Source organism: Lampetra fluviatilis, chromosome 10 (genome assembly GCF_964198595.1).
Source record: "Lampetra fluviatilis chromosome 10, kcLamFluv1.1, whole genome shotgun sequence".
NCBI lineage: Eukaryota > Metazoa > Chordata > Hyperoartia > Petromyzontiformes > Petromyzontidae > Lampetra > Lampetra fluviatilis.
Genome location: NC_136284.1, coordinates 10,323,466 through 10,347,961, shown reverse-complemented (window position 1 = coordinate 10,347,961; position 24,496 = coordinate 10,323,466). Strand labels below are relative to the sequence as shown.

General features: G+C 44.9%; 1 protein-coding gene across 2 annotated transcripts in view; it reads right to left on the bottom strand.

Annotated features, from left to right (window-relative positions):
* Window positions 1-23,093, bottom strand: part of LOC144934562 (actin-related protein 3) — a 37,326-nt gene extending 14,233 nt beyond the window's left edge. Inside the window, exons 1-9 of one of the 2 annotated variants that reach the window (XM_078860487.1) lie at window positions 23,017-23,093; window positions 22,721-22,776; window positions 14,377-14,432; window positions 13,019-13,143; window positions 11,430-11,540; window positions 7,690-7,785; window positions 6,502-6,609; window positions 5,164-5,307; window positions 3,925-4,098 (exon numbers count right to left, since the gene is read on the bottom strand). In XM_078860487.1, the coding sequence (XP_078716613.1) occupies window positions 3,925-4,098; window positions 5,164-5,307; window positions 6,502-6,609; window positions 7,690-7,785; window positions 11,430-11,540; window positions 13,019-13,143; window positions 14,377-14,432; window positions 22,721-22,764 (858 nt within the window). In that variant the 5' untranslated portion in view covers window positions 22,765-22,776; window positions 23,017-23,093. The remainder of the gene's footprint in view (window positions 1-3,924; window positions 4,099-5,163; window positions 5,308-6,501; window positions 6,610-7,689; window positions 7,786-11,429; window positions 11,541-13,018; window positions 13,144-14,376; window positions 14,433-22,720; window positions 22,777-23,016) is intronic. The other variant, XM_078860488.1, reaches the window with a different exon arrangement.
* Between the last annotated feature and the right edge of the window lie 1,403 nt (window positions 23,094-24,496).

Here is a 24,496-nt window from a genome sequence, read left to right as displayed (position 1 = left end):
GCAATTCGGCATACCCCTTTGTTGTTATGCAGTATGTTTTGATATTCAGGAAACGTAGCTCATGATGTAAACACCCGCCCCGCCTACGACTACTGTGTGCAACAAGCGAAGCGCGTAAGACTGCTGGAGTAATCGCAGGTTTTCCGTGATTACTGACTATCAGGTGCATGCAGCCGCTTGCATTGCATAATTAATTTTGGTTAACCAGGTGAGAATGCAAGAGACTAGGATGAGTCTCAATTGTAAGAGTGACCTGGGGCATTCGTCTGCCAGTAGGAAGTGATTATTGCTATGTATAATCCCAACAATTCGAATTTTGGTAATTTAGACCGTGATGCCAGCACACAATGGCCCATTCTTGCGAATGAGGTCAGGGAATCTTTAACGTGCACTGAAAAAAATCAGACGGCACAAAGTATTAACGTGGCTGCTAGAACTGCACTATTAATTAGGGCAGCCGCCAGAACGAATCGTGGAAGCTCTGCAACAAGCGGCGAGCATGCTACCACGAGACTGTGTCACCGTGTCACCGCCCCAGGTAATTTGACCATGCTTCACTCCGCTGGTCAGTGTGGGTTGGTGAAAGTGGGGAGCACAGACTTTAGAGCAGGGATATTTCTGCACCAACCTCCGCTGGCAAGGTAGCCCCACAACAGTCTGTGAAATCCTGTGTTTAATCCACAGCAGTCACCCTGATATCTGATACGATCGGGCACGTTCCAGGTGATTTGCATGTGAATGGAAAATATTGGTAATCAAGGAAAGCTACACCGTGCGGGGTAGCAAGGACTGGGGTGTGAGAAAGCTTGGTTAAAGAGGATTATAAAGGGACCATAATTTACTGAGCCGTGAACACACAAACTGCACTGCTGAACACAGGCTGCAGCACACGTATTCATGTGTACATCTGTAGAAATCGTCGACAAGCGGTTTAACAATGACCAACCAGATGCAAGGCTGAACACAACTGTGGGTTCATACTCTTAGTTCTTTCGGTAAAGTCACGTAGGTAAAAAATGAAATTAAAATTAATAAAAAATAATTTTCATTTCATTTTTTACCTACGTGACTTTACCGAAAGAACTAAGAGTATGAATCCTTGCAGTCACGAAAGCTTCAAATCTAGAACTAAACAACTGTGGGTGCCCAAATCTAAACAAAAGTTAAGGTATAATGTCAGTGATTAGTGGTTTTTAAATGGCTCAATGCAGATCAGTGTAATGATTGCTAAATGCAACATATTCCATTTCCCTCCCTTCATTTCAGTCCTCGCATGTTTTTTTTTATTTGTGAATCATTTGAAGCTGCACCGTAAATATTGACATTTCAAATGTCACTTTGAAAATGCAAATCATTGGTTGAGATGTTGGATGTACGTGTGTCTATGCTCCAAAAAAAAATTTAGATATAAAAAACCCACCATATTGAGATATAGTCGCTCCCTTACAAACACACACACATCCCTCCCATAGGAATGTGGAGCTTCCACAAAGGGGAAGACGATCGTCATCCAAAGCTAATGTAATGGGAAACCGCTTAGACCATTCTGAGATTATATATGAACGTCAATAAAAAAAAGAAATAAATAAACGTTGCAAATATAAATTAATTTGTCCGTGTCGTTTTCTTTGTTGCTTATTGATTGGCGCCCGTTTGATGTGATAATTGGTGCGGGGCTCAACAGTGGCCCTGCGGGCACAGCCGATTGAGCCGCGCGGCTACAGCTCCACCTGCTGTTCCAACCACGTGCACAGCACACAACGCGACAGCTCCCACGGACTCGCATCAAAATGCAGTGCGCGGGTACCACCAAGGAGCATTCCTAGCCAACAGCCAAGCACAGACTGTACACGATAATCAATCTCTATTCCTCCTTCTCGTTGCGTTCAATCCACGCTTTTGCTCTTTTTCCCTTCTTGTCCCCCCCCCCTTCACTGGAACAAACTTCCCCTCCACATTAAACATTCGCTCACTCGTTTCCGCTCTGCACTCAAAAATCACTTATTATCCCCAGCTCACCCCACGACCCCTTAATCTCCCCCTCATATGGTTTTCACTCATTTCCCATAATTCTATCCATTCATCATCATTTACTGCCATCAATTTCACTTTCACTGAATAAAAGCATCACAGATTTGCCCATTGCTTCCTCTCATCTATTGAATTCACTTCATCTCCACCATTACATTCATATGCACTATTGTTAATTCTGTGTAATGCGCCTTGGATAAAGCGCTATATAAATTTGTTCAAGATAAGATAAGATTTCTTGACAATAGTCCATCAAGTGGGGATTGGTAGGAAGACATCGCCAGAAGGGATTGTTGATGGCTGGCGGTCGAGACTAACTACGGATGGGCAGCTAAAGAAGGGAAGACGGAGCCATGAAATCGGCTCGTGTGCAAGTGCTGGGTGGATCGTTTCATCGCGGGAGCGCGAGAGGCCACACAGCGCTCGGATGTGTCCTTGCTCTATCCACTGCTGCAGCTCGTAAATGCAGTCTCCTGGTGCTGGTGCTTTCTGAGCAGCCGATTGAATGCATTTATATAGTTCAATGCAAGGTCCTTTATTTAGACAGGTGGAAACCTATTGGGGTATATTTTGACCTTTTTGCAGTGAAACATAACAATTCTATTAGAGACTAATGCACAAAATATCCACCAAACAGATTAAGGTCTACTTAACGAGGCAATTCACATTCAGAAGGCACTTTGTGTGACAAATGTGCTTCTTACCTCATTACCCACGCACCAGTTATTACTCGTTTCATTGCCACTGAATGATTGATCATGAATGCGTGTGCACACAAGATGGGACGTGAAAAGGGGGCAGTGATGAATGTGTTTGACATAGCAGTGAACAAGGCTACAGCGACGACGTATTGTAACAATGCCGTTTGTACAGCCTGTTTGTAAAACAGCTGACCTGCATGGCTGTTTATTCAGGTTTTTGTCTGTTTTTACAAATATTGTTCCAGTCCCGTTATCAGCATCAAGCCTTGAGACTTGGAACTCTCGCAGAGCAGGGCACCACTCCATGCGTTAGAGAAGGGCCCCGCGTAATCATCACTTCTTTAAGAAATTCTTTGGGGACGCCTTCTGCTACAGGGAAATGTTTGTCACACTCTTGAAGTTGGAATGCAGCCAGAGTAGATGGAAAAAATGTACGTGTTTTTTTTTGTAGCCAGTGGTGACTGGGCCGAGACCAATAACTCATTACACTTGAACACGTAGCAGGCTTACGCAACCAATATTATCCACAACAGCTTTTTTTGGGTGAGATTTCGTAATTCTGGCAGTCACCTGATGAGGATGGTTGCAATTACCAGCGAAACGTTGTACTCGAATTCTGAATGTTGTGGGTTTACTCTCTAACACACACCGGTGTGCTCAACTGGTAACGAATTGGCATGTTTTGTTTACGTGACAAACCTTACTGATTGGCTGTGTCGCGTGGTGGCGGGTTTAACGATACATTAATCTTTACGTGATCTAACCCAAAAAAACCTCTATTATGGATCAATACACTTTATAATCCATTATAATCACATTTAACTATTCATATTCAACTGAAAGATAGTTTAACACAAGGGCGCAGCCCTTGGTCCAAGACAGATGGCAAAATGTCTTTGGTATCCATTTTACATTGAAAGATCATATAGAGGGATTTCTGAGGTGAGGTGTATATCTAGGAGGTAATTATCCAGAGCATCTGATGCATGGCTTCCTTACTCCGAAACCGGAGGAACAAGGGGAACCACCGTGATATTTACCCAAAGAAAGCGGTGTAGCGCAAATGCAGATTAACGACGGAGAAGAGGGAGAGGCGTAGACATGTGATGCTCATCGACAACCCTCGAGAAAGAGGATGACACGAATAGAGAGTGTGTTTCTCATGTCCCCCCAAACCCCGTCTCCCACCAACCTCCGGGTGAAAGAAGATCTCGGGCCCCAGGAAGCGCTCGTAACCCACGTCGATGGTGAACTCCTTCTTGGTGATGGCGTTGACACCAGTGTACTGCTTCATCCACTTGCCAGGGTCCGAGTCAAACTTGCTGAACTCTTTGACAATGTCCGGGCAGATGTAGGAGAAGCGCTCCTGGTGAAGGGAGCAACATCGGTATTAGAAATAAAAACTACTGAGATGATAACACCAATAAATATAAGAGCGGTCATAACATTTAGCAGTGGCGTTCCATTGGCAGATGCATGCTGATTAGGCATATCATCCATACATCATTTGAGAGACACCCAGCCCAATCGCATGCAGGTCTACAAGATGATGATCTTCAAGAGATAGTAAAGCTGGTAAGCCACTATCAGTGTATGTAAATATGATTTTCATTGCCATGCAGTGACTATCCCATCTTCAACCAATGGGTTCAATGTCAACCACAAGAAAAAATATCAAGCTTCAATCAACAGCCAATAAATTATTCGACATCAATCCACACGTCGGTGTCCAATAATGCACCTCCTATATTGGCCACTATTAAAGCTCTCCATGTGCCTTTTAATAGACACAAGCCAGTAAAAGAACTGTTATAGTTTTGTACACACGTACCCCAGGCTGTATACAAAATTATTTTAAGCTGCGCTAAAATAAGTTTTGAGCTGCGTTAACAAGCAAATGTTTTGAGTAATATTACTTTGGAATTACTGCCATGCTAAACGTGTTGTCTCATTTGTTCAGAATATTTTCTTAAAGGATAAATTTGCACACAATTTAAAAAATTGAATTTGACCAATTCTTAAATGAACGGTTCAATGGATGATATATCAACAGTATAGAATTCACAGCTCTGTAAATCCACTGCTAGATGAACGTCTTTCACGCCACAATGGTGAATGTAACATGCCATACTTCACCACGCTGGTCAGTGCCGGTTGGTGAATGAAGTGGGAGAACCAGGAACGGTTGAAGTTTGCCATGTCCGGAATTCAAACTCGGGTCACCAGGTGCATAGCTCAGTGTGCCAACCATTGCATCACCGGCACACCCCAACGTGAACATAAAAATACATTTAACCGTCACATACCCAGGTTAAAAAGAGATAACGGTGGTCGTGCTCTTGGGTTACGCATTCTTATAACACGAGAGGTGGGTTTGCTCCGTGGCACGTGCCGTACCCAGGTGCGCATCGTCCTGCGTGAGACCAAGTACCTTGATGACCTTGGCGGTCTCCAGCGATTGCTCTGGCGGAATCCCCACCTCCCGCTCGCGCAGCAGCTGCTGGATGAAGTAGGTGATGTCGCGGCCGGCGATGGGGATGTGCTTGATGCAGCTCCCGATGACATACCCCTCCGCCTGGCTCGCCACACGCGCACAGATTCTCGTCACTTCACTACCGCCCGAGAATTTAGGGATGACCACGGCATAAAAAAAGCTCGAAGAAGGGGTAATATCCTTAACTAATTACATGCAAAACTCTTCCATATTCATATCAAGTATGTATAGATTTATTCATAATAAAGGTTTTTGTGTTAGATCGCGTAAGTATAAATGTGTCGCAATCCTCCACCACCCGACACGGACAATCAGTAAAAAATGTGTCACGTTAACAAAACGCCAATTAGTTACTTCTTCAGCCCACCGGTGTGTTTGAAGAGTGAGTCCACAACATTTACAATTTGAGTTGTACGACGTTTTGCTGGAAATTACATCCAGCATCTTCCGGCCATTTGCCAAAATAGTGAAGCCATCCACCTGTTTCCGGCCTTCACAGTGCAGGACGACGTCATCATTGAACCCCATCAGGTTTCGAGATAAGAGGCGGAGGTGGGCGGGGGTATTGTAATTATATAATAGATTCGTAATCAGTTAATTGGTATGTGATTCCTCCATTAGGAATTGAAATATGTACTTCTTAATAACACGCTTCCAGGCTTATTGCAACCTGGAAGCGGATTATTAAGTAATACACAATACAATGAATAATACTGGTCGCGAAAGCCTACGTGTTAAAATGTATAGATTTAATATACTGTATATTAATATACACGCACACGTATTTATATGCAGTGTACTGAATGTGTGTACACAAACGTGGCACTAAAAACACAATTTTAAAAACTCATGCATACACTTAGTGTCTTTCTGATTATGCATTTTACAATTTCCACTCATAGCTAGTGGTATCCAAATAGCTTCTAAACAAGCCACAGGATGGGCTGAAAAGAATTTCAAAATATTATTAATTGGTGATCCTACACACAATAACACATGCATACCTCATTCACTGATGTTACCGCAAGAGGCCTATTGCAGTGGCAGAGGCGACTGAGTTCACTAAAATCGGAAACAATATGTTGTTGCCAGGTTAAAAATATTTCACTCTCATAGCCAGCTAAGATGCATGTGGCCGCGGGTCACAATAAAAATAATTCGCGGGCCGTTTCCAGGCTGTGAGCCAGAGGTTCTCAATTCCTGCTGTAAAGAAAATGTATTTCGCCGAGTGACTGTGTCCGACTGAGCCCGCGACTCAATCATGGCGCTACTCACGACGGGGATGACGTGGGTGACGCCGTCTCCGCTGTCGATCACAGTCCCCGTGAGCGTGCGCTCGCCCACTTGCCTTGACGTCCACGACGCAGCCAGCGCCAGCACTGCCTGAAACACGCGACGCGTTGGGATGGCAGGTAAGAGGGGGCAACCGAACCCATTCACATAGTTGCGCATCATGACACAGACGCACCTAGGAGCATGTGTGCCTAGGATGGTTATTAAAGGTGGTCTCAATATCTAAATGATGAAATAAAGAGGTGGACAAGGGTAGACTGGAGTTCTTTCGGAAAGATGAATTTGATCATGCAAAGCAGCATCCACCCAACAGTTACATACCACGCAAACGAACAATGCAATACCGCATTGTCCCACAGGCTCCTTCCTATATGACAACAATGCACTGGAGCCGTACCCACCCACTATGGCACACCCGCACAGCCACACTTAACAGAGCCGCACCAATTTACTCAACTACGTTTGGTGCAAACCACACCCATGCACACAACCACACCTAGAAAAAAAATACCAGTCAGCGAATGTCATCATCAGCCATGATCTACCCACTGCTGGATGAGAGCCTCCCTATACCATTGTCATTCCTCACCGTCTCGAGAGGCAACAATCCATCCAGCTCCTGCACACGAGCCGATTGCATCGCTTCATCTCGGCGGTGAATTACCTCTTGGGTGTGTTACCCCTTTGGCTGCCATTCCATTGTTAATCTCGACCACTGGTTCCATCGAGTGAAACGCAACACTTCCCCTTAAACCAACAACTGTATTATTTCCTGCAGTGAGTTTTTTTAATTTGCTATAGCAATGATAAAAATAAAAGGGGAAGGCCTACCAAAATGCCGACATGATAACACGTGCAATCACTCGTACGTCCATCCACTTGCTAGAAAGAAAATACCCGAGGGAATGAGAAAATTGGGCTGAATTTACGTTAATGTCCAAACCAAATAAAAAAGGTGTTGGCAGAAGACAGAAGCAGAGAAATTCGATGTGGGGTCTCAGAGGGGTCGTTGTGTCAGGATTGCAGTCGAGCAGCTGTGGGGAGCGGAAATTAAAGCAAATTAACAGGAAGATGACACTCCTGTCGCGTCTGCTTGTATGTATGTTTAACTTCTTCCGCACTGTACATAGCCAAACGTGCTAATCGGCGGTGCAGCAGAGGGACACTTACCTGCACGGCAATGTAGAGGCCCGGCACGTTGAAGGACTCGAACATGATCTCTGCCGTGTACTCTCTGTTCTCTGGGGTGTTGAGTGGTGGTTCCGTCTGTATTACACAGGCAACCATGCATAATTAACAGTGACATGAAATTACACGTCAGTTCGTGGTAATTAAGGGTAATTTTTGTTCACATATGAACACCAACTGATTCCGCTATCACTGCATAGGGGATCTCAACTGTCCTTTAATGCCTTGGTAACTTATTTTTTCAATGATAATAATAATATAATTAACAGACCTTTATCAATTAACTGCTGGATGAAGGCCTTCGCACACCATGTCAGACATGGAGGTTATTTGACCATACTTCACCACGCAGGTCAGCATAAGGTGGCAAGTTCTTGGAAGGTGTGAGTTACTTCGGTTATTGACATTGCTGTTAGTTTTGGCTGAGAATTGAACGTGAGCCACTTAATATAATGGCAGATACAGACACCTCACCCTTCCGAGAAGCATAATATAATCAGCACTTCTCATCACAATGAGTGTACAAACTGCGCATAGCAGAAACATCACCACCACGTTCGGTCGACGTTATCCTCTAGAAGGAATGTAGCGCCTCTGGTGGCTGCAGATGTCATGGCAACAAAAATGTCTCTCCAACACACCGGTGTGCTGCACTAGTGACGAATTGACATGTTCTGTTTACGTGACAACCCTTACTAGTTGGCTGCGTTGGGTGGTGGCTGGTTTTAATGACACATTTATATATATATACACATACGCGATCTAACAAAAAAATCCTCTTATGAAATTTTTACAAGCGACATTTAATTTACGCATCTCAAGCGTTAAAATCAATTTTAATCAATGTTTTGGTTTAAACACTGATCCTCTCGCCAATAGCATAAAATTAAAACTCTAAATGCCATGATGGTGTGAGATTTGGACCAGCGACCTATCATCTTCATTTGTGTTTTACATTAACATGCAATTAAATGAATTAATGGAACGTGACTTTTATTTCCACTAAATTGCATGTTACTGATAAGACAGGGTAACAGGGCATTGTAGAAATACACCCGGTACATAAATGTGCACTACATAAGGCAAATTAGACATTTTTTTTACGGGAATTCATAAGGAAATGGCAAATAGTGGAAATTACCGATCCTGGCAGGGGGAAGCTCTGTTAATCTGGGGCCTTTACAGAAACGGCATCGTGTGTGGTTTTCTGCCTTCCTGCGTCGGCCCTGCCACCGCTGGTTCGGCACAGTCACGAAACCGCACTGGGCCAGCGTGCCAGCCCCCGGCAGCTAAGCAACACACCCCAAACTATGGCACAGGTGGACGGCGTCTGCTGGCGCTGCAGCTTAACCGGTCCCACCCTGCTACCTCCTGCCTCAACAGTGTAGCAGACGCCAACCACCACCGCCCTCTCAGAACAAACCAACAGTGAACCAGTTACAATTCTCTCTGCGCGCGCGAGCTGCAACGGAGAAGTGTATGCAAGATGCAATTCGAGTACAGTAATACACACACAAAAGGCGGCTTCTAGGCGCCACGTTGATCATTGGATCGTTCCTACCATCATGCTTTGCATGTCAAGTGACATCACCTTATCACGTGTATAATGCATACCAACTCAAAAGAGTCAAAATTTAGGCCATTATTTTAGACCGCAGCAGGTCAATGAGATAATTAAATAAAAATTGTATTTTTGTTAGGAGCCATCAGTACAGTATAACAGTATGACCATCACAGCCTATTACTGTCCTGTGCCTCGGGTGCTTTTAATGAACAAGGCCTCCCTAATCACTGTGTGGACAGTTTGGCAGTGGCTAAGGGCAAAAATACATAATTATAATACTCTCTGTAAACTATGGGCTCTAGGAAAAATCGTGATTTCCGCCAACAGTGACTTGAGATGGGAGAGATTAATCTGCGCTACGTGAACAAAGGTGGAAGCGTGTCGACTTTTGACATCGTGCGTCACTAACACCTTGTTATATCCTGTTTGACTGTACATGTGGATTTCAGTAGTTCAAATTGCTTTCATTAAATATACGGTAGAGTCTGCAATTGTGCAATATTCGTTATGGTGTTGTGACAACTTATGGGTAATTAGTCATAACGGCAAAAGCATTGAGACTTGGACAGGAAATACGGACCAGTTTGCCTACTTAAACAAATGCTGCTGCTGGAAAACATTGGCCAAGAATATTATGCCCCAATGGGTCAAAATGTTATCAGATTTTTACATAGTGAATAACACCCTCGTCCACTATTTGATTATTCTTTAATTGTATGTACACATGTGAGAGATGGCTATGCTGTTAACTAACACATACGCCCATGAGTCACTTTTAACAGAGTCGATAACATAGTTCCTGCAGTCACCCAATGATTTCTCTGGGGAATTACCAACGCACTCATGTGCTGTAAAGGTACAAAAAAACCCATGATATCATTATTCCTAATAGTAGGTCACCTGTTGGGTACATATGTCAGGGCAAAAAAATACCAAATTTGTGAACCATCCACGATGATTTGTTTCACTTTTCGACATAATCACGCTCCTGGTAGTCGTGAAAAGATGCATATATTAATTAATTAGACTCATTAATACGTGGTTATATTCTGTCTTGTTGAATGCAAATTGGTCATGTGACACCTATTTTCACCATCAAGGAGTGCAATAAATAAGTGCTGGCTGCTTGACAAAACAAAAAGAAAAACATAAATATTACAACCTATTTAACATTTGTAATCATAGGGCACGTTAAGCATTTGTTTACAAAATACAGGACACCAAAACAAGAGGGATTTTACGATACCCATTGTAAGTAAGGGCTTTGCATGGGCGGTGTCCATGGGTTTGGGGGGGGGGGACGCAGCGAGAAGCAGCAGGTGCTGAAAACAAGTTTGGGGCGACGCAAGCTCACGCTCGCAAACGGGCTATGGGCAGGCAACTGTAAATACCAACGCCTCGATTAACGGCAAGACAACATTGCCGGCAACCCAGGGGCACTGTTTCCACGAGAAATATCGTTGGGTAAGCCTTCAGGCCAGGAGGTTGAAGTTACAAAATTGCAGCAGGCCTCAACCTGCCCATGTTGACTAGCTGTGGCCTGCTTGCGCTGGGAAACGCCCTCATGCAGTCACTGTGCAGAAGTGACATTTTCAAAATAAAAAAAAATTCTTGGGAGTTGTAATTTTTTTTTAAAACACACAATTCCACGCAGAAAACCCTCTTTGTGTGGGTCCAAACATGTTGCTGAGGAGATAAGTATGACTCATCTGTGGTGAAGTGTGCTGACCAGGGAATGTCCAGATTAAAGATTAAATCTTGCAAATTTGCTTTGTTTCTTTTCGGAAGAAAAGAAAACAAGTTACGTAAACAGGTCATTGTCTTGCCCTGTCATGTGGCCTGCAAAAAACAAAGCGATTGCTGGAACAAAAACTGAGGCTGAGTCCTCAACTGAAAGCAAGCTAAGAATGTGTTTTTTTGGGATGTTAATAAAAGCGCTGACATTTGTGAACACAGTAAATGGTTTAATATTAAAAAGTTCCGTGTTTACCAAACTTGAAATCTGGCTGCAGAAAAATAAAAATTCAATACAGGAAATATACAGCAGGGAACAGTTTACATAAATAAACCCGTGCTAGCGCTATTTAAAAATCTGTGTGTATAAATTGTCGGCCGCGGGAGTGAGAGTGCGATTCGGCAGTCACCCCGAACCGCTCACCAGGAGGAAGTAGTGGTCCTCAGGCTCGGCTCGGAGGTACTTGAAGATGATCTGCTCCATAAACCTCTCCATCAGGTCCCAGTCCTCGACCATGCCATGTCGGATGGGCCACTGTTATAAACAGACAAACGCATTCAGTGTTGTTTTTAATCAAAGCTGTTCAACATCGACCAAAAGCCCTGGAACAGCAATGTAGCTAGCAAGAGACAGCAGTATTGCGAGTACAGCAGATAAGAATAAGCATGTTTTTCAAGATGAAAGACGTTATGGGAATTCGGGAATAGAAGATTTGGGAGAAAGTTACAAAGTGGAGCAGTTCAAAAGTCAAGTGAATAAAGAAATAAAAGTATTATAGTCTACAGTGCAATCACTGAATGCAGTATGGATGTGATGACAGTTCATCAGGTAGAAAAGGTCCTTGGGTCCTTGATAATGGCGAACGTATCAAGTTGTGCAGTCCGTGGGAACAATGATTGTGGTAGATAACTATAAAAAAAAGTAACAGGGAGGTGAGTGATTATGTGCTCCTTAAATATGAGATGGTTTTCCACATGCAACATCTGAGAATGGTCATAACAGAGAGCCAGACGAAGGAAAGACACATTTAACATTCCTTCTCTGGCTGCAGAAGTGTCGACTTCGTAAAACTGCCCACACAGTACCGGCTGCCAGTTTTCCAGAAGTGTTTATGCAAGTCTCAACTGAACTCAAATGGCCCCACATATATTCCAAGAAATGGAGTCATGTTTAAATGTGTTTTTTTTTAAATAGTTGCATATGTGATTGCATTTTAAAAAGATCGCCTGAATACATTCTGACTTCTGACAACTATTTAACTCAATATCCACTTTAACTGGGCTTAAGTAGCTTGCACACTTAAGTCAGCAGGTATAGCTTTAGTTTAAACAATATATAATTCAAGACTAATTCCAAGCACACACTCGTTTGCGTACAATGACAACACGTGTCTTGACTTGAATGTTAATATTGTTACATATGGAAAGATATATGCATCACACCTAACTGTAGTAGTGATAATATAATAATAATAGAATAGTAGTAGTGATATACACTGCTTATATCTCAAAGAGCAATAAGTTACGTCGGTCACCCGTAAGTCAAGCACTCACGAGATGTCAACATCCGGTAGATATTAGATGGTAGATAATATTACATTTTCAGAAATGTCTCCTACGTATGTACACTCCAATAACGAGGTGGTAAAAATTAGCAGGCACAGTACATTCATAGACAGTCAATAACACAGACCAAGACTACCAGACTATTCCACGTTTAGGAATCACATGGTTCAGTATTAACACCAAAGGCCCATGAAACCACAATACGGTGCCGCCCTCAGGATTGTTATGGTTTGGCTAAAAGGTCCAAACCTAATAAGGCAACACTAATATACCTTCAGGATCCTTAGGGTTCAATATTAATGAATAAGGCTCATAGGGCTACAATAAGACATGTTTATAACCCTTATGGTTCAGTGTTAATGCACAAAAACAAAGAAGCCAGTGAACTCCAGTAATAAAAAACGACCGAGTGTGTATGTAATATCTGCTAGACGGGCGTGCGCGTGCCTTGGTGGCGTAGTTCGGCTTCTCGATGGCCTCGTCTCCGATGAAGAAGTCCAGGTCATCCACGCCCTTCATCACCCTCCTCTGGGACTGGTCGCCCACCTTTGCCGACTCCTTGATGGCAATGCCTACACGTAGATGCACACGCACGCACACACACACACGTAGTATCATCTTCTTCTTGACATTTTCCTCGCTCATGATGCACACGCACACACGTAGTTCATCTTCTTCTTGACATTTTCCTCGCTCACGTAGGACATTTATCTTCCTGGTCCTCCTCCTCCTCCACTTCTTCCTGTCTTAGGCCATCTCCACATCAGCACTCCGCAGAGATATATTTTAAAAAAATGGTAGTACTGCCACCTCCTGGCTTCCTCACAACTCAAGCCAATAACACCCAGTATTCCCAGACAATCTCCCATCTAAGGACTAATCGGACTCAACCCTGCCGAGCTTGAGACCCGACAAGAACAGCCAGCATTCATGATGAGAACACCCAGCATGTGCCGAGATGTGAGTTTGCGACAGTGCTCATATTAGAGGAAGCTCTGGTGAGAAAATGCATCTTACTCAGGTGTCAACTGCATGGCTCTCAATCTACAGGCATGTGACAATTTGCCTACATGCATGATGTGTGCATCAAATTAGGGTGTATGATTCAAACTGTAAAATAGGATGAAAAATAATCAATTCTTGACGTGTGATACTGAAACCCGACAGAAATGTGAATTATTAACGGCCTACTACATTATATTGAGTCCTCTGAACCTAATTTCAAATGAATATACACATCGCCAAACTCTTTGCAGTCTAACAATGTCTTGTGTCTCCCGACGTTAAAACACAGTATGACCTAAACCATTTGGTTCCCTAAACTTTTAACTTTTAAGGTTTAAAGAAATCTCTCATGAGCAGAGGGAACGACACTTGCCGTCGGTTCTCCACATGTTTGGAACAGATCCTCCCAGGAAGCTTTGCACTCAGTCCAATTAAAAATTATGTTCGAAGGACTGTGTTGTGTCCATTACCTAGGGTCAACAAACTGTGGCTGCGGAGCCGCATGCGGCTCTTTAAGCCCAGTTTACCATGGGAGCCCAGTTGACCATGGAAGTCCACTTTACCATGGAAGTCCACTTTACCATGGAAGTCCAGTTTACCCTGGGAAGTCCAGTACACCATGGAAGTCCAGTACACCATGGAAGTCCAGTTTACCATGCGCAGGGGTAGGCAACCTTTGGCTTTTTAAGGACTGCTTTGTGACGTTATTTATTAAGGACCATGTCGTATTCACATTGCATTGTTGCTCCTGAAATATTGAATATGAAGGCAGTAAATGTGAAATACACCAACGTCCTCACATGATGGGATGATAAACTGTGGCTCCGTGTTGCCGGCATAACCCAGTTTTGTGTACCTGAAACACAAGAGTGCATATTAAAACACAGCACGTCACAACACATATTCCTCACAATTCTTAGGATTTCTCACAGTACAACACAATTCACAATTCAATTTAAATGCATACAGTCTAAATACAAACGAATCTCACGCCACCATGGGAATCGGTGTCAATAAAAAAGCACCAATTGACTAGAGTTTCACCCTTTAAATGTGACACGCCTGTATACAACACAAAATGGTTAAATATAACTGAATACAAATATAGTGCGTGTGTTTGGATTACACTTAAGTTGTAACGTTATAAGCACAGGGAAAGGGAAGACAAGGGCTTCTTGTTTCACAGCAGCAGACAGTCTCAAGCTTTGTTATGTCTGACATTTTTTTTACATTTAATAAGAGTAAAGCATTTGCATGCGATGTTGGCAGCACACTTTCATTTCCCGCGCTGTTCGCAAAGCTGCGTGTATAATGTTAGCCACACAAACTCGGAAGACACAAGGAGAACCTGCAGCTTCATAACCGCACGGTGTGGAACCTCCAGGCCAAATTTCAACATGCCTTCAGCTTCCCCATTATGTGATCTGTGTTAAATATCTGCAGAGTGGATCCCCCCCCCACCAACCAACAGCAACAGACTCAGGCAAATAAGGACAATCATTTCGCTGTCCCGCATAACCAATGCTCCACAGTGGAGTTGACAAATTCCCAGCAGCTTCCCACAGTTTCAGCAATTTTCCCAGCAGAATTGAGTTCCCTGAAGTCAACGGCATGCAATTCCCTCCCGGTGGGCCATGGAGGGAGACTGAGCAAGATGGAACGTTTGGTGGTGGCAGCTGGGCTGGCTGAGTCATGAGCTCTCCATGCCACGCGCCCTACGCAGCTGTACCCAGCTGTGCCGACAAGTGGTTTTGCAGACACGGTGTTGACATGGCCAAGAGGAATGGTAACGCACCTCTGATTGTGCACAGAATCAAATGTCCATAACTGGGATTAGATCCTGTGGAGTCTGGTGAATGCTGTAAAAATTCACCCGCTCAACCTAAGTTGGTAGCCGACTTCCAACAATTACAATGCTTGTATACAACAAAACACTGTACCGTTAGGAAGACAAAGACAGCAGGGGGACCACAAAAATATGGCCAATTCGGTAAACGTGAACTGCTTTGGCAATTATCAGCAATTAAAAATGTAGGTGATTGAGTACACCTAACCCAGGCACAGCAGGACGGGGGCTGGTATTTATCTTAATGCACGGCAATGGAAATCAACAGCCGGAAAATGTCATAAAATATTTAGCTAGTGTTAAAAAGTATAGTTTACAAAGGCAGTCAAATTGCAGCGTAAAATCACAACATATATTTTAAAAAATACAAAGATACCCAAGCATTACCCCATACATGTCGAGTATAATTGTGCATGGAGTACTGTACCAGAACTGTACTCATGCGTTCCTTCATAATCTCAAATTTTAATCTGCCAAGCAGGGTTGCCTTAGTTTTCTAAATCTGAAGCCCCTATACAGGAAATACATACTGGGGCTACAGATACAGTGTGTGGTTGGGTGATAAGTTCAGGGAACTGTTCGGAACAAAAGTCCTCAAGTGTGTCAGCGACAGGCGCGTCATACAGCCATAAGTGAACTTTATCCGCAAGCAGGTAGTAATAGCCCAGTTTTTTAAGAGACCTGGGTAAATACGGAATAGTATCGGGAGAAAAAAAACTATACGCAATAAAAGCAATTCAAAGAACAATGAAGTACAACCTATAATACAAATGAAAGTCAAGATACAAATTAAAGTGGGGGTAATGGCTCAAAAATAGGTAAAGTGATGGCACAGTGGTTAGCACAACTGCATTGTGAACCCAGCCATGACTAACGTGAGTGACGACTGATATGTAGTCCTGCATCCCCACCCCACTTAAACAGCAGTGAGTTGAAAGAAGGGCTGTAAATTGGCCAAAAAAATAATGGTATGGTCTGAAAAGTGACTAATAATCCATGAATAACTTACAGATAGCTTTTTTTACATTTTTAAAGCAAATTTTACATGATTCTATGAGACGACACGTACTTTTAACCCAAAGCAGCCATACAATGGGACAGGAGTTGTTGGCACAGAGAGGCACGAGTTAGTGTTCGGCTGTATCACGAGCTGCCAGGTAACATGATTCTGAAGGTGAGGATGGTCCATTGGCTGAGATGCACAGTATGCTGCTCAGTGAAAACTGGCCCTTATTACTATGGGCCAGCTTAATAAGGGCCAGAATACAGGCCATACTATTAGAGTATGGCCCTTATTCTCATTACTGCCGATTGTATATTGACAATGTTAGATGAAGTTGGTGTCGATGGTTATAAGGTCACGTGTGTGTTAAGCATGTGAATGATACATCAATAAAAAATTGATTCTTACACTTGGGATGGATGCGTTGAATTGTGCATGCAATAATTAATTATTTTCAATTCCTTAATGTTTTACAAGGCGGGATAGATGACGCAGTGGATGGCTCACTGTGCTACGAACCCAGACAGCTTAGTTTGATTCCTGGCCAAAGCAAACATCAACTGAACTGGTACCCCTCCATTCACCAATCGAGACTGACCAGTGTGGTGTAGTATGGTCAAACATCCCACATGGCTGACATGGCACAAGGAGGTCTTCATCCAGCAGTGCATTGACAAAGGGATGTAAACGACCATGTAATGTTAATGCATATTTTCATGCAACTGCTCAATGTAAACTCTGCAGCCACCAAAGGTGCAACATGCACCACCAGCAAGGAAATACGATATTTGATTCTTCAATGGAATTGCACTGTGTCGAGGAGTAGGGCAAATCATTACACAACTAATGTGTACAGTCCGTATGTAAACATTTGCCCAAGCAGCCAAGATAACATTCACTTCACGGAGAGACATTACAGTCTCCTACAAAGGTCACGTCAACGGTTGTCTTGAGTGGACAGCAGGTGCAAAAAAGTAACCGCGGTGAGACATTATTACAAACGAGCCTTTTGCCCGTCCAAGGACGGGTGTATTGCAGTAAATCTTAAACTTGCAAGCAAAAAGCAGACCGCCACGTGATAGCCATTGTATACATTCGTGTGCAATTTGTGACACAGACTTATTTCATTTTAAGGTTCTAATCCCTTGTTCATCACGACGTCCTTTTTACTTCGATGTCTCAACAGCGTGACGGAGATCACGTGACGTGAGGGTTCTGCCTTTGTAGTGAGGGTTGTAAGTTAACGCTGAGGAGGGGGGAGGAGGCGCCTCGCCCCCCCCATGTGGAGTGACGTCACCCGCTAATTAATATTAATGGCATGGGGGTGTTCATTTGGAGGACGTCACCTGTTCATGATTATTAATGGAGGGTCTCCATGCGGAGTGACGTCACCCACTCAGGATTATTAATGAGTGGGGGGGGTCCATGTGGAGGACGTAACCTATTTGATGGTTCTTTCGTTAAAGTCACGTAGATAGAAAGTCAAAATTTGAGGACGTAACCTGTTCATGAGTATTAATGATGGGGGCTGGTCGACGTGGAGTGACGTCCCGTACAGGACACACAAACATGCTTGGCTCATTATAGTAGTAAATACTACATACAGTGTACAAGATTGTGCATACACCAACACAAATAAGTCTATAATTATCAGATATACAATTGTGATGATTCGGAGTTTACAAACAGTTATTTTGGTATCGTGATACCAACTTGTTTGTTCGAACTTGTTAGTCCAGTTTTGTTCGCTCCATTCGCCTGAGTGTTAACATTCGCGAATCATAATTTGCAGGAAAGGTAAAACAATTTCTTCCCACACTCAATTTGATGCGTATGGCAGGAGCATCAGAATTCATTTCAATCAGTACATCTGCGCATGCTACCAATGATGTGGCGTGACTGTGTGCGCAGTGCCCACCAAAATGAAATGAGAAACCTTTAGCCACTTCAGGTGTAAGGGTGTGCCAGCACAACACACAGGTCGCGCACACAGACACAACCAACGATCCATATTTATAGCCTTCAAAGACAGTTGACGCAAATGCTGTTGGCGACCACTTATTAAGGCTGACACGATGCACGAGAGCAGTGTGGTTCTTAACCTGGGGTGCACGCCAGAGGTCGCAATCGGGTACCCGATACCCGTACCCTACCCGATACCCGGCTACCCGTACCCGGCTGGGTACGGGTAGCCGTTTGCGACCCTGGTGCGGCCGGGTACGGGTAGCCCGTGAGTCACTGGTGAGTAACCGTTTGTCACTCATTTCGGGTAGGGTACGGGTATGGGTAGGATACGGCTACCTGTACCAGGCCGGGTACGGGTACCGATTTGCGACCCTGGTGCGGCCGGGTACGGGTAAGGAATCAAAACCCGTTTGCGACCTCTGGTGCACGCACCCTCTGCGGGTGTGAGATGACCTCTCTGAGAAGCGAAGGTGTGCAGGCGGCAGTCAGGGCCGGCCCGAGGCATAAGCGAACTAAGCGGCTGCTTGGGGCCCCCTGGCCACCAGGGGGCCCCCGAATCGTTTTTTTTTTACAATTAAATAACTTAAACAAGTGATATAAATGAATTAATGAATGAATGAATAAATGATGGTGGGAGGGGGGCCCCCAAATCAAATTCTGCTTAGGGCCCCCAAGAGGCTCGGGCCGGCACTGGCGGCAGTAAAGGTTAAGCACCACTGCACTAGAGGGTGGTGTGGCCATTACCACGCCCGGCTGTGTTCGTCTCCACATTGCTGATGTTTATACATCACAGCGTGTACTCGTTTAAGGCTGAGTCGACCTAGGGGATGCCCAGGACTCGTTTAGGTATGACTCGCCACTCATATTTAGCTGTGTTCGGGAATCAAACTCAGGTTGCTGGGGAGGGCGGAAACCACTAAGCCACAGCTCTCCGCACACATAGCTAAACGCACGCACAAACTGGCTGGATATTGCGGGAATACTTCAGTCTAAACACACCTCACATTCCTTCACCCTGGACACACCTAGCTGGCAATAAAGAATGTGGAACCTGCTCACCTAGAGGCTTTGAGCAGGAGTAGACGCCATGGGGATCCAGAGCGCTTTATGCCAAGGGCACCTGAGGATGATGCTTGCTGAATGAAGCCTATTATAACCAAATCGCCCAAACCCGTTTAATAATTAGATCTCGTAAGCTCAGCAGTATTAAAGCTGGTTGTCACTTGGACCGAGTGACTGTCTGGGAATGCCAAGTGTTGCAGGCGTGGGCTGTATGGTGGCCATGTCATTAAAGTACTGTACAGCAATGGAATGAATGCGTGCAGATGTTACTCCCCTTGCACTCACGGTGGGTTTTCTCAGGGTTCTTCGTTTTCCTCCCACATGCCAAACGCTAATTAATATAATTGGCCAAACATCCCAAAGCAGGACCCTCCTAAAAAAAGTATTAAAGCTGATTGAGCCCTTCCTGGAAAAAAATAAGAGGCATTAACTATGCTTGCAACTTCTGCTGGGTTGACACTTGTTTCACAAGAATGCCTCGGGGAGGGGTGTGAGGAGAGAGGTGGGGGAGATGAGGGCAGACTGATAAAGGGTGTTTGCTTTGGCAATGCAACACACCCTGAAGTCAATTAAAACTCCCACACAGTCTCACAACCGAGTGCTCGCCCAATTGCCATTGCAGCATCGGGTTACCTGATGCCAGGGCGTGTCTGCCTGCGTTGAAATGTTAGGAACAGCCATAATCCAGATTGCTAGCCTACTATATATTTTTCTGCTTTAAGGAAGTGTTAATTATGGTGTATTTATTTATTTTTTATTTATTTGCAATAATGACTGAAACAAGATGGGTTATTAAAGAAACGTGCAGATGATTTAACAAGTCAAAATATACTGTGGTACATGTTTGTGCCAGCAAAACTTGATAACACCCAAGGGAGAAACTGTTGGTAATTACATCACCAAATGTATTTGGCAGCAATTATCCAATCTCATCAAAGACACTGGTTGGAAATCACATTCTCTCATAAGCAATGTCAGTCTTTAGTGTTCATTTAACAGCAAACGGGTACATTTCTGGTCATCAAAATGTTCTGTAAATGTTGAAGCATGAGATAACTAGGCTACTCCACCACTCACACACATTACATACATTCACAAACTTAAAAATAGACACACAGATATAACAACAAACTCTTTCTCGCTCGTATGCAACCACTCTTGTCATTTACACAACTCAAATATATAAATAAAACGTAATTCACATTTACAAACCCATATAAACTATTACCCTACGTTACCATACTCATGGAAATTGCGTCCAGATAGCGTTTCCTTGCACTGAGCACACATCAGCACATACCCTGCCCACACTAAAATGCACACACAAGTTCTGTGGACTCCTTACTGACACTGCGACCCACCCATTTCCTCGTCACACATAAAAAATATACTCGAAACATAAAAAAACCCTTACCCGATCACCCACCTGACCACCCACACTCTCACCCACCCACACTCTCACCCACCCAAACACACTCTCACCCACCCACCCACACTCTCACCCACCCACCCACACTCTCACCCACCCACCCACACTCTCACCCACCCACCCACACTCTCACCCACCCACCCACACTCTCACCCACCCACCCACACTCTCACCCACCCACCCACACTCTTACCCACCCACCCACACTCTCACCCACCCACCCACACTCTCACCCACCCACCCACCCACACTCTCACCCACCCACCCACACTCTCACCCACCCACCCACACTCTCACCCACCCACCCACACTCTCACCCACCCACCCACACTCTCACCCACCCACCCACACTCTCACCCACCCACCCACCCACACTCTCACCCACCCACCCACCCACACTCTCACCCACCCACCCACCCACACTCTCACCCACCCACCCACCCACACTCTCACCCACCCACCCACCCACCCACACTCTCACCCACTCACCCACCCACCCACCCACACTCTCACCCACCCACCCACACTCTCACCCACCCACCCACCCACACTCTCACCCACCCACCCACCCACACTCTCACCCACCCACCCACCCACACACTCACCCACCCACCCACACTCTCACCCACCCACCCACACTCTCACCCACCCACCCACACTCTCACCCACCCACCCACACTCTCACCCACCCACCCACCCACACTCTCACCCACCCACCCACACTCTCACCCACCCACCCACACTCTCACCCACCCACCCACACTCTCACCCACCCACACACACTCTCACCCACCCACACACACTCTCACCCACCCACACACACTCTCACCCACCCACACTCTCACCCACCCACCCACACTCTCACCCACCCACACTCTCACCCACCCACACTCTCATCCACCCACCCACACTCTCACCCACACACGCTCTCACCCACCCACACACTCACCCACCCTCTCACCCACACACACTCTCACCCACCCACACACACTCTCATCCACCCACACACACTCTCACCCACACACACTCTCACCCACCCACCCACACTCTCACCCACCCACACACACTCTCATCCACCCACCCACTCTCACCCACCCACACTCTCACCCACCCACACTCTCACCCACCCACACTCTCACCCACCCACACTCTCACCCACCCATCATCATGTCACCCACTTGACCACACACACAGCCACCTGGCTCTACATATCCAGCAGTCTACTCAGCCACCCAATTCACCACGCATTTAGGCACCTGTCCAGCCACCCAGCCAGTCATTCACTCAGCAACCTCACCAACGACACACCCACCCAGCCAATCTTCCACCCTGTCAATCAACTGGCACTGCCCATCACCCTGACCCAAGTACCCACTCGGCACCCAATCATTCACCTGGCAGCTGCACATTCATCCAGCCACCAAGTTACCATGCAACCATGACCAACTAGACATTCACTGTGCAACCCACTCGAGTAACCAACCTATTCACACAGCTACACACCCCACTCACCGAGCCACCAACTCACCTGTTCACACACTCAACCACCTATCTGTCAGACATCTACACGCCCAAATAGCCACATTCGAAGTCACCCACCCGATCACCGACAACCACTCAAACACCCAGTCGCTCACCAACACACAATCACTCACCCACCCATAGAAACAACCACCCACGGAGTCAACCACCAACGCACCCATTCACCCGAAGCACCCACCCCAGTAAAACCACTCACGCCCTTTCACTACGGCGACCGACCTGGTCGCCCAATCCCACACCCACACAACCCGCATGTGCGACCCAGTCACCCTCGCGTCACACCGGTCGGCCACTCACCCCGTGCCGCAGTCGACCACACAAGCGGGCAGACGCCCAGCCATGTCAGCTTCGTCCTAAAACAGCGGCGGCGGTGGCAGCAGCAGCAACAGCGGCAAAAGCACAGGACACGCGCATATATGAAGGCAGCGAATTTTACAACAGCCACGCAATTGATTGCATCGCGGGCAAAAGGTGGAGTTGCTGTGAAGGTGGAGCAAAGTGGACGAGGGTGAGGCGTGGGTGGACGCGAGCGAGCGAGAGACAGAGAGCGAGAGGAGGATGAGCAGCAAGGAAAAAGGCAGCGCCACACGCACCGGGACCAGACCTGCGCTCACACTTCCGGGCGTCGGCGAAATGGCGGCGACTCTCGATTCCCAGAATCGCGATTCCAGTTACCGCGCACGTCGATTCCATTGAATTCGGAATCGGAGGTGGTCGTGGATGAAACTGAACTTACACCATTGGAACCTCATTTGGCAGTAGAAAAATATGATGATTGTTTTTTTTACCCTTTTATCTGGCAACAAAACTGAACTTTTTTTTTACAAGGAGTCATGTTTGCATAGACCGCAATACCTGCAGTCGTAATGCAAACAAAAAACATAACTCTGATAATGTATGCACTGTCCTTGAAGTTGATTGGTCCATACCTGAGACAGCTTTTCTTAGAGCCTAGTCTCACATGGTGTTGGACCAGACGACGCCAAAAGGCGTCATTAAATGTACCGTGCTATTAATGGAAGAACTCCACGACTCCTGGAAGTGGCACCGAGGCTTGCCATTACAGCCAACGTCAGTTTACCATGGACAATTAGTCCCAAGCCGAAACATAACATATAAAAAAAATGTTTTTAAATATGTTTTTTTACTTTTTATGATAGAATATAGTATTGTCATCAGGAAGACATCAGTAAACCAAGTTTGCAGTCGATACCACATTGGGAAGTGGGTTAAATTGAGTTACAAGATTTGAGTATACAACAGAGTTAAATAAAAGCCTTTAATAAAAACAACCACTTACCACCAACAGAGATTTGGTGATACATTGAAAACTAATTTATTTAGAACCGCTAACCTCAAATTAGCGTGGTTGAATCAGAATATTTATTTATACTGGAGAAATCCGATGAGCTATACAGCTCTTATTTTAGCACGTTACAACAATACAAAAAGCAGCATAGGGGTGAAAAGTACAAGAAAGTTAAACAAATCATCCAACACCCATAAAAATCCAACTAAACCATCCCCAATGCTACAGACAAAGCCCACTTGAAGTATTAACTTATTTTTCAAAAGCGGTCTGGCCACAAAGTGGCCCATCATTTAGCCATTCACAGCAGCACAATAATCTAAATAGTTGAACGTACGGTGGGAAAGAAGTTCAACATAATTCTAGATTTGAAGCTTTCGTGACTGCAAGGAGTCATACAAATAATAGAAATAATAATATAAATAATTGTATTTCTATTATTATTTACATTATTTCTATTACTATTTTTTTACCTACGTGACTTTACCGAAAAAACCTAAGAGTAAGTTCAACATACGTCTTGAAGGGGTTATCATAAATTGTTGTCGATTCCGATAATCTGTGAATTGCTAATCATCGGAATCGAAATGTTAAAGGCACTGTCTCCGGTGTACGTTTGTTTTTAAATGCACACACAAATAATCATTTCGATGCGAGTCCATATTGTGCATTGGAAATGAATATACTATACAGTTGTTAACTCTGTAGATATATTTAAATTGCGATTCGAGAATCAATTCTATAGATTCTTGATTAGATTTTGT